Here is a 14,382-nt window from a genome sequence, read left to right as displayed (position 1 = left end):
CCACCCACTCCCTCACCAGGCTGACGCGCTGGCTGCGTTAGGTGGAAATGCCTTTTTCTCGACAATGGACCTTACCTCTGGCTACTACAATGTGGAAGGGCATGAGGATGACCGGAGATTCACAGCTTTTACGTCCCCATTTGGATTGTACGAATACAATCGATTGCCACAGGGGTTATGTAATAGTCCGGCAACCTTCATGAGGATGATGCTAAACATCTTTGGGGATCAGAACTTTCTTAGCCTGCTGTGTTACCTTGACGATGTCTTGGTCTATGCGCCCACTGAAGATCTGGCTATACAGCGCCTGGAAATGGTTTTTGAGCGTCTCAAGGCTCACAACCTGAAGTTGGCGCCAAAAAGTGTAACTTTCTGCAGAGGTCTGTGAAGTTTCTGGGGCATATCATTAGTGCGGATGGTGTAGCTACAGACCCTGAGAAGGTGAGGGCCATTACAGGAGTAACAGAAGCTGATCTGATGAAAGATGGCACTGACATTCCATCTCAGAAGAAATTGAGGTCATTCCTTGGGATGGTGGTGTATTATCAACAGTTCATTGAGGGTTGCTCGACCATTGCAAAGCCTCTCTTTGGATTGACTACTGGACACAAGGCTCCACGCTGGAAAAAGAAGCGAAGCTCACCTGTCAGGAAGTTGACGGCTGCCGACTGGACAACAGAATGCAGACAGGCCTTATTCCAGCTAAAGCAAGCCTTGCTGGACCAGGTTTTGTTGGCCCACCCCAACTTTGAAAAACCCTTTCTACTCTCGGTGGATGCATCCAGCAATGGCTTAGGTGCTGTGCTATCTCAGGTGCAAGAACCGGGAGCTACAGCGAGACCTATAGCCTTCGCGAGCAAGTCCCTCAGTTATGCACAGTCAAGGTATCCTGCGCACAGGCTCGAGTTCTTTGCCATGAAATGGTCTATCTGTGACAAGTTCCACCACTGGCTACGGGGACAGCAGTTCACGGTATGGACGGATAATAATCCCTTGACATACATTCTGACCAAAGCAAAACTTGATGCTTGTGAACAGAGATGGGTCGCCAAGCTGGCACCGTACGAGTTTGACATTAAATACATCCCTGGAAAAATGAATGTTGTTGCAGATGCTTTGAGCAGAGAGCCCTTCGTACGACCCAGTGCACTCCATCGCCTGACAAGGGTCCCGTACGAGACCTTACTAGCTGAAGCCGACGCTGTGCGCACAGACAGAGTGCAAGATGTGTTTCGCTGGTGCAGCCACCCCTTTGACAAAGCCTCTGACTCCAACGAAGTGGTCATTAGCTGTCAGGCTACTGTTGACCCCCCATCTGGTGCTTTATCAAGACATGAAGTTGCAGCTGTTCTTCATTCACATAGGTGCTGGGTGGGTGAAGTGGGCTCACATGCACTGCTGTTGCCACAGCTCCCACAGGCTGTTATGCCATCAGAGCAGACCAATGTCGATGTTCTGCCACACGACCTACTGATGAGTAAGCAGCGTGATGACAACGTGATCAGCAAAGTCATCTTCTTTGTTGAGAGGGGGAGAAGACCATCCCGGAGAGAGCGTGCCCATGAGAGTGTTGAGGTTTTGGGTCTTCTCAGAAGTTGGGACAAGTTGACCATGAAGATGGGTGTACTGTATCGTGTTTCAAAGAATGTGGTTACAAAGAGGAAAATGTATCTGTATGTGGTTCCAGCCTCCATGAAAGCAATGGTGTTGAAGGGTGTCCATGATGAAGCTGGCCACCAGGGCCAACAGAGAACAGTCTATCTGACAAGACAGAGGTTCTTCTGGCATGGCCTGGAGAGGGAGGTAAAAGCCTATGTGAAGTGCTGCAGGAGATGCGTGGTGAGCAAGACTCCTGATCCGGAAGCAAGAGCTCCTCTTGAGAGCATAATAACAACTGAGCCTCTTGAACTAGTGTGCATAGACTTCTGGTCTGCAGAAGATTCTTCAAACAAATCCTTGGATGTGCTCGTTGTTACTGACCACTTTACCAAATTAGCTCATGCCTTCTTGTGTCCGAACCAGTCTGCTAAGTCAGTAGCTCATCAGTTGTGGAACAACTATTTCTGTGTCTACGGGATGCCACGCCGTATACACTCAGACCAGGGAGCCAACTTTGAGAGCGCTTTAATAGCCGAACTGTTGAGTGTTGCAGGCGTTCAGAAGTCTCACACCACGCCGTACCATCCGATGGGGAACGGGTCCTGCGAAAGGATGAATAGGACTTTGGGAAACATGATCCGGGCCCTGCCAATGAGAGCTAAGCACAGATGGCCTCAGGCGCTGAAGTCCCTTACGTTTGCATACAATTGTACAATCCACGAGACCACAGGCTTTGCCCCTTTCCTGCTAATGTTTGGGAGGACGCCAAGACTGCCTGTTGACATAGTCTTTGGCTCGGTCATAGAGAACCCAGAAGTTGTCGACTATGACCAGTTTGTTCAGTTTTTGAGGAGAGATCTGAAAGAAGCCATGAATGCAGCACAGGCATCTGCAGCGAAGCAGTTGAAGAGGCATGCTGACCTTTATGACAGAAGAGTCAGAGGAGCACCAGTGGAGATTGGGGATCGAGTATTGCTGGCTAACAAGGGGGAGCGGGGAAAGCGGAAGCTCGCTGACCGTTGGGAGGATACTGTCTACCTTGTCACTGGATTGAATGCTGACAGTCACACTTTTAAGATTCGGAACAGCTCCACTGGACGGGAGAAGACGGTACATCGCAATCTGATAATGCCAGTCAACTTTCTTCCTCTTCCCCATGCTGCTGTTGAGGAGGGAACAGACATGTCTGGATTAACAGAGTCTGAGGACATGAATGACAGCCTAGTGGTCTCAGCTGCCATGGACACTGCAGTGGATGATGGTGCTGAGTACAGAACCAGAGTGTGGGTGTCAGAGTTGTCTTCTGAAGGAACAGGTGACACAAGCCTGGAGGGTGATGTGCGATCCTTGGATGCTCAGGATATTCCACCTTTGGTTTCCGTGGATGATATACTGCAGCTGGAAGGTCTGCCTCGATCAGAGAGTCTTCAAGAATCTGACCGAGACTGTAACAGTGTAGTGAGTGAGTTAATTGACCAGTCTGCTTACGATATCCGTACTGACCTACCAAACGCGGACCATTCCTTACCTGATCAGTTAAGTACTGACTGTGTTGACGGACACACTATTGCAACAGTGCACAACACTGTTACCCCTTATGCAGTTGAAGGTAGTCGGGGTCATATTAGGTCAAGGGCAGGAAGGCTATTTAAACCAGTGTCAAGATTGATTGAGATTATGAATCAGCAGAAAGTTAGCTCTTGAAGGTAAAATATGTGAATAGAGGGTCAATGGTATTGACATCTTTTATTTGTTTTGCTTTTACATCATTGTGACCATAATTAGAGGTTGCAGGATGGTAATGTGACATATGATAAAGTCTCTTATGGTGGTTTATTTTATTACTTGGATGTTTGAAAGTCACCGAGTGTACTTAACATGTGACAGGGCATGTTTACCTATGAGGGCTAAGGGGTTTGATCAACCGCTTTTCACTCTAATTCTCAAGGAGAATAGTCTAAGGACTGGAATATTTAGTGACTGATTTAAAGCAGGGTCTGCATCCTTGATATACACAGCGTTACCTTTTAGTTCTCTATTAGGTAGTACATTTTTTCTTCTCTGGATTATTCTGTACATATGTTGAGTGTCTCTGTATCTGGTATGTTTGCACAGTGCCGTTTTGTATTTTGTTATTTTTCTTGGCAAGTGGAATTCAGTAGGGGGGAGTGTAACAGGGTTATATTGGTGATTCCCCTTGCCACTTTATTGTTAAGCCAATGGGTTTTTGGTTTGAGTTTGTCTTGCCTTCACCTACTCAACATGGCATCTTATTGGCTGGTTTGCCTAGCTTGCTTACGAGGGGGGATGTTCCAGTTAGAATCGTCCCAGTGAACAAGCACCAAACCAGCGGTAAGTTGTTGGTTGCAAAGCACCGTACGTCAAGAGTGATTTTATGCTCTCAAGTGATTATTTAAATGTACAATTTATATCAAATAGTTTGTAAATGTTATTCAAACATCACACATAAGATGCATGGGTTTTTGGAGAATATTTGTTGTGCATTTTGTTGTAGAGAATTCACGCCAGTATTAGCTAGCAACTTACTGTGTCTGGTGGGGGGGGTTCATATATTTTGTACAGTGCGTGAGTGCAGAGTTGGATGGTGAGACGGGCATTGCATGACGTGCAATCTTGTGTCGTTCTTATCAGGTACATTGTTAAAGATATTATATTGTAATTGTATTATTTTGGTAACTGCCCAGTGAACAAGCACCAAACCAGCGTGCGTGAGTGCAGAGTTGGATGGTGAGACGGGCATTGCATGACGTGCAATCTTGTGTCGTTCTTATCAGAATAAAGCTACATGATTGGTGCTACATATTGGAGTTCCGTGTCGATGACTGATGTACACAACGCCAGAAGAGTACTGTTACATGTATACTGCAGCCAGTGCCGAGTCACATCCCATTTCTGTAGTGTTGCCTTCCCATTCTGCTTCACAACACGAGGACACCACAGAAGAAGCTATTGGGTTAGCTAGAACAGAGAGTTGTCCCAACAACACCAACATGTCAATTCAATGGTTGGGCCTCCTAGTGGACCTGTGGTTTCTTTTGTCCTGCCTACCATTTCACATCTCAGCTTTCAATCTGGACACAGACACAAAGCATGTTCTGAGGAAAAATGGTGATCCAGGAAGCCTGTTTGGATTCTCCCTGGCACTGCATCAACAACTGAATCCTGTCAATAAGAAACTGTGAGTTGGCCTCTTATAAGAAATGATGAACAGTGTTCACACATACTATTGTCTGATCTTGCTTGTCATATATAAACGTATTTGTGTGTCCTCTATCCTGTCTGATTACCCATCTGTCTTATATAAGTACACAATATGAACTGAGAAACAAACTAGCCTTAATGGCTACTCTTAATCTCTAGCCGGTACAACCAGAAGAGAATGGGCCACCTCTCTGAGCCTGGTTCCTCTCTAGGTTTCATCCTCAGTTCCTTCCTTTTAGGGAGTTTTTCCTGGCCTCTCTGTTTTCACGTCTGCTTTTCTTGCTCTTTGGGGTCTCGGCCGGATAACTGTAAAGCACTGTGACAACTGCTGATGTAAAAATGGTTTTATAAAATAACATTGATTGATTGGTTGATTGATACAACTCAGACCAGCAGTGAAAAAGTTGTTTTTAGTTTGAATATGTTATTGTAGAGATGCATGTGAATTTTACATCAATTTACAACATTCTGATGTATTTTTCCTACATTGCTGGTTGGAGCACCGCACAGCTTCGAAAAAAACACATTTCAGGAGAGGAGATATTATTGTGATGCACGCTTTGTATAAGTCTTGTTAAAGAACCAGTTCAGTCAAAATTGAGATTTTTCTGTGTTTAATATACAATATTTTTCCACAGTACGGGGTTGGAATAATATTGAGAAAATTATGATAATGCCTTTTTAGTGTAAGAGCTGTTTGAAAAGACAACCTGAAATTTCAGGCTGTTTTTTTTAGGATGGAGTTTTGGCCTGCTTAGTGACATCACCTGTCATCACCATGTGGGTAAATTGGTTGATAGACCATTAAGAAAGATAGTTCCAAACTTCTTTGCCAATAACAGCTAGTTTTCAGATTTCCCTCCCCACTCAGACCACTCAGTATTACCAAATTCTTGCTTGAGAAATTGCTCTTAGCTAAGAAGCTATTTTTGTTTCTTTTAATCCATTTTAATTGAAAACAATCACAGTAAGATACTTACAGTTCCTTCAGAAAGTATTCACAGCCATTCACTTTTTCCACATTGTGTGGTGTACAAGGTCCTGAATTTAAAATACTTCCAGACAAACGAAACACCTTCTGGGTCCGCTTTGAGGATAATAAAGTGCCACCGACACGGCCCGCTACCAAGGACTGTGGGCTCTCCTTCTCCATGGCCGACATGAGTAAGACATTTAAACGTGTGTTAACCCTCGCAAGGCTGCCAGCCCAGATAGCATCCCTAGCCGCGTCCTCAGAGCATGTGCAGACCAGCTGGCTGGTGTGTCTACGGACATATTCAATCTCTCCCTATCCCAGTTTGCTGTTAAAGAGACTGAAAATAGCTTCTATGTCAAGGCCAACAGACTGTTAAACAGCCATCACTAACACAGTAAGGCTGCTGCCTAGATAAAGACTTGAAATCATTGGCCACTTTAATAAATGGATCACTAGTCACTTTAATAATGTTTACATATCTTGCATTACTCATCTCATATATATATATACTGTATTTTATACCATCTATTGCATCTTGCCTATGCCGCTCGGTCATTGCTCATCCATATATGTATGTAGTCTTATTCTGTTCCTTTACTTAGATTGTGTGTATCAGGTAGTTGTTGTGGAATTGTTAGATTACTTGTTAGATATTGCTGCATTGTCAGAACTAGAAGCACAAGCATTTCGCTACACTCGCAATAACATCTGCTAACCATGAGTATGTGACCAATACAATTTGATTTGATTCATTTCAGATTTTTTTTTCAATTGTCACTGGCCTACACACAATAACCCATAATGTCAAAGTGGATTTTTTTTTATGTTAAAAAAAAAGAAGTCTTGAGCATTCAACCACTTTGTTATACATTTGCTTAACAGGTAACATAAGGGTTTAACATAATTATTGAATGACAACTAGATAACCCCACACATACAATTATCTCTATGGTCCCTCAGTCGAGCAGTGAATTTCAAAAAAGGCTTTCCAATGGCTCACAAAGAAGGGCACCTATTGGTAAAAAACAAACAGACATTGAATAGCATGGTAAAGTTATTTATTACACTTTGGATGGTGTATCAATACAACCAGTCACTACAAAGACACAGGCGTCCCTCCTAACTCAGTTGCCGGAGAAGAATGAAACCGCTCAGGGACTTCACCATAAGGCCAAAGGTGACTTTAAAACAGTTCCAGAGTTTAATGTCTGTGATAGGAGACAACTGAGGATGAATCAACAGCATTGTAGTTAGTCCACAATACTAACCTAAATGACAGAGTGAAAAGAACAAAGCCTTTACAGCAGGGTACCCCAACTGGAGGCCCACAGCCCCCCAAGTTCTGTTTTTTTTTTGTTTATATATGCATTTAAATATATATATTTATATATACTGTGGGGAGAACAAGTATTTGATACACTGCCGATTTTGCAGATTTTCCTACTTACAAAGCATGTAGAGGTCTGTAATTTATATCATAGGTACACTTCAACTGTGAGAGACGGAATCTAAAATCTAAAACAAAAATCCAGAAAATCACATTGTATAATTTTTAAGTAATTAATTTGCATTTTATTTGATGCTCCTTGGTTGGGGTCTGAGCAGATTATTTGTTGCAATTGCAAACGTAATAAAATGGCGGTCCGATAGTCCAAAATTCGGAGGAAAAAAATTAAGATCCACAACATTTATTCCATGGGAGAAAACTAGGTCCAGAATATGACTGTGTCAGTGAGTAGGTCCAGAAACATGTTGGACAAAACCCACTGAGTCGATGATGGCTCCGAAAGCCTTTTGGAGTGGGTCTGTGGACTTTTCCATGTGAATGTTAAAGTCACCAAAAATTAGAATATTATCTGCTATGACTACAAGGTACGATAGGAATTCGGGGAACTCAATGAGGAATGCTGTATATGGCCAAGGAGGCCTGTAAACAGTAGCTATAAAAAGTGATTGAGTAGGCTGCAGAGATTTCATGACTAGAAGCTCAAAAGACGAAAACATATATTTTTTTTGTCAATTGAAATTTGTTATCGTAAATGTTAGCAACACCTCTGCCTTTGTGGGATACATGGGGGATATGGTCACTAGTGTAACCAGGAGGTGAGGCCTCATTTAACACAGTAAATTCATCAGGCTGAAGCCATGTTTCAGTCAGGCCAATCACATCAAGATTATGATCAGTGATTAGTTCATTGACTATAATTGCCTTTCAAGTAAGGGATCTAACATTACATAGCACTATTTTGAGATGTGAGGTATCACGATCTCTTTCAATAATGACAGGAATGGAGGAGGTCTTTATCCTAGTGAGATTGCTAAGGCGAACACCGCCATGTTTAGTTTTGCCCAACCCAGGTTGAGGCACAGACATGGTCTCAATGGGGATAGCTGAGCTGACGACACTGACTGTGCTAGTGGCAGACTCCACTAAGCTGGCGGGCTGGCTAACAGCCACCTAAATACCTCCTTTTGTTAGTGCGTTTAGTAAACAAATGAAAACTCACGAGGCGCGGTTAAGTCCAGGCGAACGTTCAGACGAAAAGTTTTAAAAGTTATATTAAAGTTCGTAGAAACATGTCAAACAATGTATAGAATCAATCTTTAGGATGTTTTTAACATACATCTTCAATAATGTTCCAACCGAAGAATTCCTTTGTCTTTAGAATTGCAATGGAACGCAGGTCGCTCTCACGTGAGCGCGCGTGATCAGCTCATGCCACTCTGGTAGTCCCCTGACTCAATCAGCTCTCATTCCCCCCCTCCTTCACAGTAGAATCCTCAAACAAGGTTCTAAAGACTGTTGATGTGTAGTGGAAGCCTTAGGAAGTGCAATATGACCCCATAGACACTGTATATTCATTAGGCATTGACTTGAAAAACTACAAACCTCAGATTTCCCACTTCCTGGTTGGATTTTTTCTCAGGTTTTTGCCTGACATATGAGTTCTGTTATACTCACAGACATCATTCAAACAGTTTTAGAAATGACTAATATGCATATATTAGCAACTAGGCCTGAGTAGCAGGCAGTTTACTCTGGGCACCTTATTCATCCAAGCTACTCAATACTGCCCCCAGCCATAAGAAGTTAAGTGCATTGCTCAAGTGCACATCTACACATTTTTCACCTAGTCAACTTGGATATTCAAACCAGTGAACTTTCGATTAATGTTCCAATGCTCTTAACAACTACGCTACTTGCCGATCATGCCTGTTCCGGAACCCCGGCCATTAGTTGATGATCCCTGTTGTACTGAATAAAAATATTCAAAAATGTGCATCCTGTTTGCAAGAAGGCACTAAAGTAAAACTGCAACAAACAAAAAAATTACCTTTATGTCCTGGATACAAAGTCGTATGTTTGGGGCAAATACAACACATCACTGAGCACCACTCTTCATATTTTTAAGCATGGTGGTGGCTTTTAAATGTTTTATTTTACCGTTATTTAACTAGGCAAGTCAGTTAGTAAACAAATTCTTATTTACAATGACAGCCTACATGTTATGGGTATGCTTGTCATTGGCAATGACTAGTGAGTTAAGGATAAAAACATTTACATTACATTACATTACATTTAAGTCATTTAGCAGACGCTCTTATCCAGAGCGACTTACAAATTGGTGCATTCACCTTATGACATCCAGTGGAACGGCCACTTTACAATAGTGCATCTAAATCTTTTAAGGGGGGGTGAGAAGGATTACTTTATCCTATCCTAGGTATTCCTTAAAGAGGTGGGGTTTCAGGTGTCTCCGGAAGGTGGTGATTGACTCCGCTGTCCTGGCGTCGTGAGGGAGTTTGTTCCACCATTGGGGGGCCAGAGCAGCGAACAGTTTTGACTGGGCTGAGCGGGATCTGTACTTCCTCAGTGGTAGGGAGGCGAGCAGGCCAGAGGTGGATGAACGCAGTGCCCTTGTTTGGGTGTAGGGCCTGATCAGAGCCTGGAGGTACTGAGGTGCCGTTCCCCTCACAGCTCCGTAGGCAAGCACCATGGTCTTGTAGCGGATGCGAGCTTCAACTGGAAGCCAGTGGAGAGAACGGAGGAGCGGGGTGACGTGAGAGAACTTGGGAAGGTTGAACACCAGACGGGCTGCGGCGTTCTGGATGAGTTGTAGGGGTTTAATGGCACAGGCAGGGAGCCCAGCCAACAGCGAGTTGCAGTAATCCAGACGGGAGATGACAAGTGCCTGGATTAGGACCTGCGCCGCTTCCTGTGTGAGGCAGGGTCGTACTCTGCGGATGTTGTAGAGCATGAACCTACAGGAACGGGCCACCGCCTTGATGTTAGTTGAGAACGACAGGGTGTTGTCCAGGATCACGCCAAGGTTCTTAGCGCTCTGGGAGGAGGACACAATGGAGTTGTCAACCGTGATGGCGAGATCATGGAACGGGCAGTCCTTCCCCGGGAGGAAGAGCAGCTCCGTCTTGCCGAGGTTCAGCTTGAGGTGGTGATCCATCATCCACACTGATATGTCTGCCAGACATGCAGAGATGCGATTCGCCACCTGGTCATCAGAAGGGGGAAAGGAGAAGATTAATTGTGTGTCGTCTGCATAGCAATGATAGGAGAGACCATGTGAGGTTATGACAGAGCCAAGTGACTTGGTGTATAGCGAGAATAGGAGAGGGCCTAGAATAGAGCCCTGGGGGACACCAGTGGTGAGAGCGCGTGGTGAGGAGACAGATTCTCGCCACGCCACCTGGTAGGAGCGACCTGTCAGGTAGGACGCAATCCAAGCGTGGGCCGCGCCGGCGATGCCCAACTCGGAGAGGGTGGAGAGGAGGATCTGATGGTTCACAGTATCGAAGGCAGCCGATAGGTCTAGAAGGATGAGAGCAGAGGAGAGAGAGTTAGCTTTAGCAGTGCGGAGCGCCTCCGTGATACAGAGAAGAGCAGTCTCAGTTGAATGACTAATCTTGAAACCTGACTGATTTGGATCAAGAAGGTCATTCTGAGAGAGATAGCGGGAGAGCTGGCCAAGGACGGCACGTTCAAGAGTTTGAGAGAAAAGAAAGAAGGGATACTGGTCTGTAGTTGTTGACATCGGAGGGATGAAAGATACAAAAAAGATACAGAATAGAGCTCAGCACAGGCAAAATCCAAGAGGAATACCTGGTTCAGTCTGCTTTCTAACATACAATGGGAGACAAATTCACCATTTAGCCAGAAAATAACCTAAACATAAGGTCACATATACACTGAAGCTTACCAAGATGACATTGAAAGTTCTTGAGCAGCCTAGTTACAGTTTTGACTTAAATCGACATGAAAATCTATGGAAAGACATGAAAATGGATGTAATGCAGCAGTGATCATCCACCAACTTGACAGAGCTTGAAGAATTTTTAAAAGGATGTTCAAATATTGTAGAGTCCAGGTTTGCAAAGCTCTTAGACACTTACCCAGACAGACTCACAGCTGTAATTCCTGCCAACGGTGCATCTACAAAGTATTGACTCAGGGGTGTGAATACTTATGTAAATTATGGAGAATTGTGTGTAAATGGGTGAGAAAAACATCTATTTAATACATGTTGAATTCAGGCTGTAAGACAGCAACATGTGGAATAAGTCAAGGGGTAAGAATACTTTCTGAAGGCACTGTAATGGTTACCCAAAAATGATTTGATATTGACATGAAAACATCTGCATTGGACCTTTAATGTGGGAGAACCAGCGGTAGTATGCATTGTATGTAATTCTGTTGGTCGGGTATTTTGGGGATTCCAGGTGGGACGACCTTGCTGAAAAATTGATTTCTCGCTTTGTCATTATGAGGTATTGTGTGTAGATTGATGAGACAAATATATAATTTAACCCATTTTAGAATAAGGCTGTAACGTAACAAAATGTGGAAAAAGTCAAGGTGTCTGAATGTTTTCCGAATGCACTGTATGGGCGATACCATACTTCCAATACCCTTTGACACCATAGACCCTTTGGTAGAAGCACTGCACTCTACTACTAAGTTGCTGTGGATAACAGGGTCCACCAAGTGACAAATGTAAATGCACAATGCCAACATTGACAGCTTAAAAAGGCCCTGTCCTTCTCAGTGGTGCATGACATCGAAGCCCCGAATATGAAAAAGATCGGAGTCCAGAGATCATACCTGAGTTTCCTAGTCATAATCAAGAGCTGGATGTACAGCCGAGAACCTGTCACTTTTCACCATGTTACACTACCACTTAATACAATTGATCTCCTGTTGCAGAAATACAATAATTGTATTATTGGACCACTCTATATGGCATATAAACACGAAGTACACTATACCAGACGTGAGTACTATTGCTCACTAATCTTTTACCAAAAAACGTCACAGGAGCTCATAAAAATAGGAGCCACTGATGTTTTTTTTCTATGCTGCAAAATAGGGTGGTACAACATACAATGTGTGACCGCGCACCTACGCTAAGCACAGATGGCAAACCAAACATAAATCCTTTCTTACAAACTCTCAACATACAGTAAAAAAAACATGTTTTTAAATCCCTTACCACAGATCCAATGACATTGACAAAGTAGATAAAACATGAATAAAAACCGTATAAAACATTTAACATACCCAGTGATGAGTTATAAACTTGAAATATTGTTAATTATCAGGTATCCTATTGGAATATTGAGTACCATAGACAAGATTCTATACCACAAGTCAATGGTTATATGTAGGCGGAATGTATTGAGTAAAGGAAGAGCAATTACAGGCACTGATAAGGGTGGAGAGATGTGGTTTAGTGAGGAAGGGAGTCAAGGTCAGGTCAGATCACATTAAGGAGGAGGAACAGTATATGGCCCGCATCACTTAATTTCCTGCATAGCTATAAAGATCTAATGTTTAGAGAGAAGGAGGACGTCACCCAAATTGGGGATATATATATATATATATATATATATATATATATATATATATATATATATATATATATATATATATATATATATAGATTTACACTACCACTGGTGGAACCATGTCTTTGTCTGTGCAGCTGTATAACCCAATGGGTGAATGAACTTGGTTTGAGCTTTACTTATCGTCAGTGAAAAAACAAGAAACGTTGATAAGACACACAGTGTTACTTGAAGGACAAAGTGTAATGTCTATCTATTAGATATTAACTAAACATCTGAATGTCCTTTATTATATAACTGCTATAAAACATTTCAAATTGGATCATTCAAAACGTTATTGAATATGTGGGTGTGTTTTTTTTTTTAAAACAGCAGATGGTGGCCGTGGCTAGTTAATTGAATCTAGGGGGCACTATTTTCATTTTTGGGAAAAAACGTTCCCAAAGTAAACGGGATATTTTGTCAGGACAAGATGCTAGAATATGAATATAATTGACAGCTTAGGATAGAAAACACTAAAGTTTCCAAAACTGTAAAAAATATTGTCTGTGAGTATAACAGAACTGATATTGCAGGCGAACGCCTGAGAAAAATCCAATCAGGAAGTGACTCTTATTTAGAAACCTCTGCGTTCCTATGCGTCCATATTGAGCAGTGAATGAGATATCAACCAGATTCCTTTTTCTATGGCTTCCCTAATGTGTTCAGTGCCACAATACATAGTTTCAAGCTTATATTTTGAAAAAAATAACGTCAACATTGCATCAGTGGTCAGCAGGAGTGTTTTGTGCGTAAGGGACAAATGCAGCCATTGTTTCTCTTTCCTACTAAGAAGCCATCTGTCCCGGTTGATATATTATCGAATAGATATTTGAAAAACACATTGAGGATTGATTATAAACAACGTTTGCCATGTTTCTGTTTATATTATGGAGCTAATTTGGAATATTTTTCGGCGTTGTCGTGACCGCAATTTCCGGTCGAATTCTCAGCCAAACGTGAAGAACTAATGGAGTTATTTCCGCTACAAAAATTATATTTTTGGAAACAAGGAACATTTGCTATCTAACTGGGAGTCTTGTGAGTGAAAACATCCGAAGCTCAAAGGTAAACGATTTAATTTGTTTGCTTTTCTGATTTGTGACCAGGTTGCCTGCTGCTAGCTAGGCATAATGCTATGCTAGGCTATCGATAAACTTACACAAAAGCTTGTCTTGCTTTGGCTGTAAAGCATATTTTCAAAATCTGAGATGACAGGGTGATTAACAAAAGGCTAAGCTGTGTTTCAATTTATTTCACTTGTGATTTCATGAATATGAATATTTTCTAGTAATATTTTTGTACGTTGCGTTATGCTTATTATTGTCAGTTAATGATTACGCTCCCGGATCCGGGATGGGTAGTTAAAGGTTTTAAACATGCAAACTTTGTCCATCAATTCCAATCAAATGTTATTTGTCACATACACATGTTCAGCAGATGTTCATGTGGGTGTAGCTAAATTATTGTGTTTGAGCTCCCACAGTTCAGCAATATCTAACAATTCACAACAATACACACAACGTAAAAGTAAAATAATGAAATTAATGAATATATAAATATTAGAATGAGCAATGTCAGAGTGATATAGACTAAATACAGTAGCATAGAACACAGTAACTCCTGTCGATATCACCGCAAGAAGAGGAATAAACAGACTCACCCCATCGCGACGTCCCCCAAAG

General features: G+C 42.4%; 1 protein-coding gene across 1 annotated transcript; it reads left to right on the top strand.

The window, feature by feature from the left end:
* Nucleotides 1–357: 357 nt before the first annotated feature.
* On the top strand, nt 358–4,420 carry LOC127927154 (uncharacterized). Its single transcript, XM_052513020.1, has 2 exons — nt 358–4,251; nt 4,395–4,420. Exon 1 carries the CDS (start codon nt 478–480, stop codon nt 3,301–3,303), a length of 2,826 nt encoding a protein of 941 aa, XP_052368980.1. The 5' UTR covers nt 358–477; the 3' UTR covers nt 3,304–4,251; nt 4,395–4,420.
* Nucleotides 4,421–14,382: the final 9,962 nt, after the last annotated feature.

The sequence above is a fragment of the Oncorhynchus keta genome, chromosome 4 (genome assembly GCF_023373465.1).
Source record: "Oncorhynchus keta strain PuntledgeMale-10-30-2019 chromosome 4, Oket_V2, whole genome shotgun sequence".
Lineage (NCBI taxonomy): Eukaryota > Metazoa > Chordata > Actinopteri > Salmoniformes > Salmonidae > Oncorhynchus > Oncorhynchus keta.
This window is presented reverse-complemented; position numbering and strand designations above follow the sequence as displayed.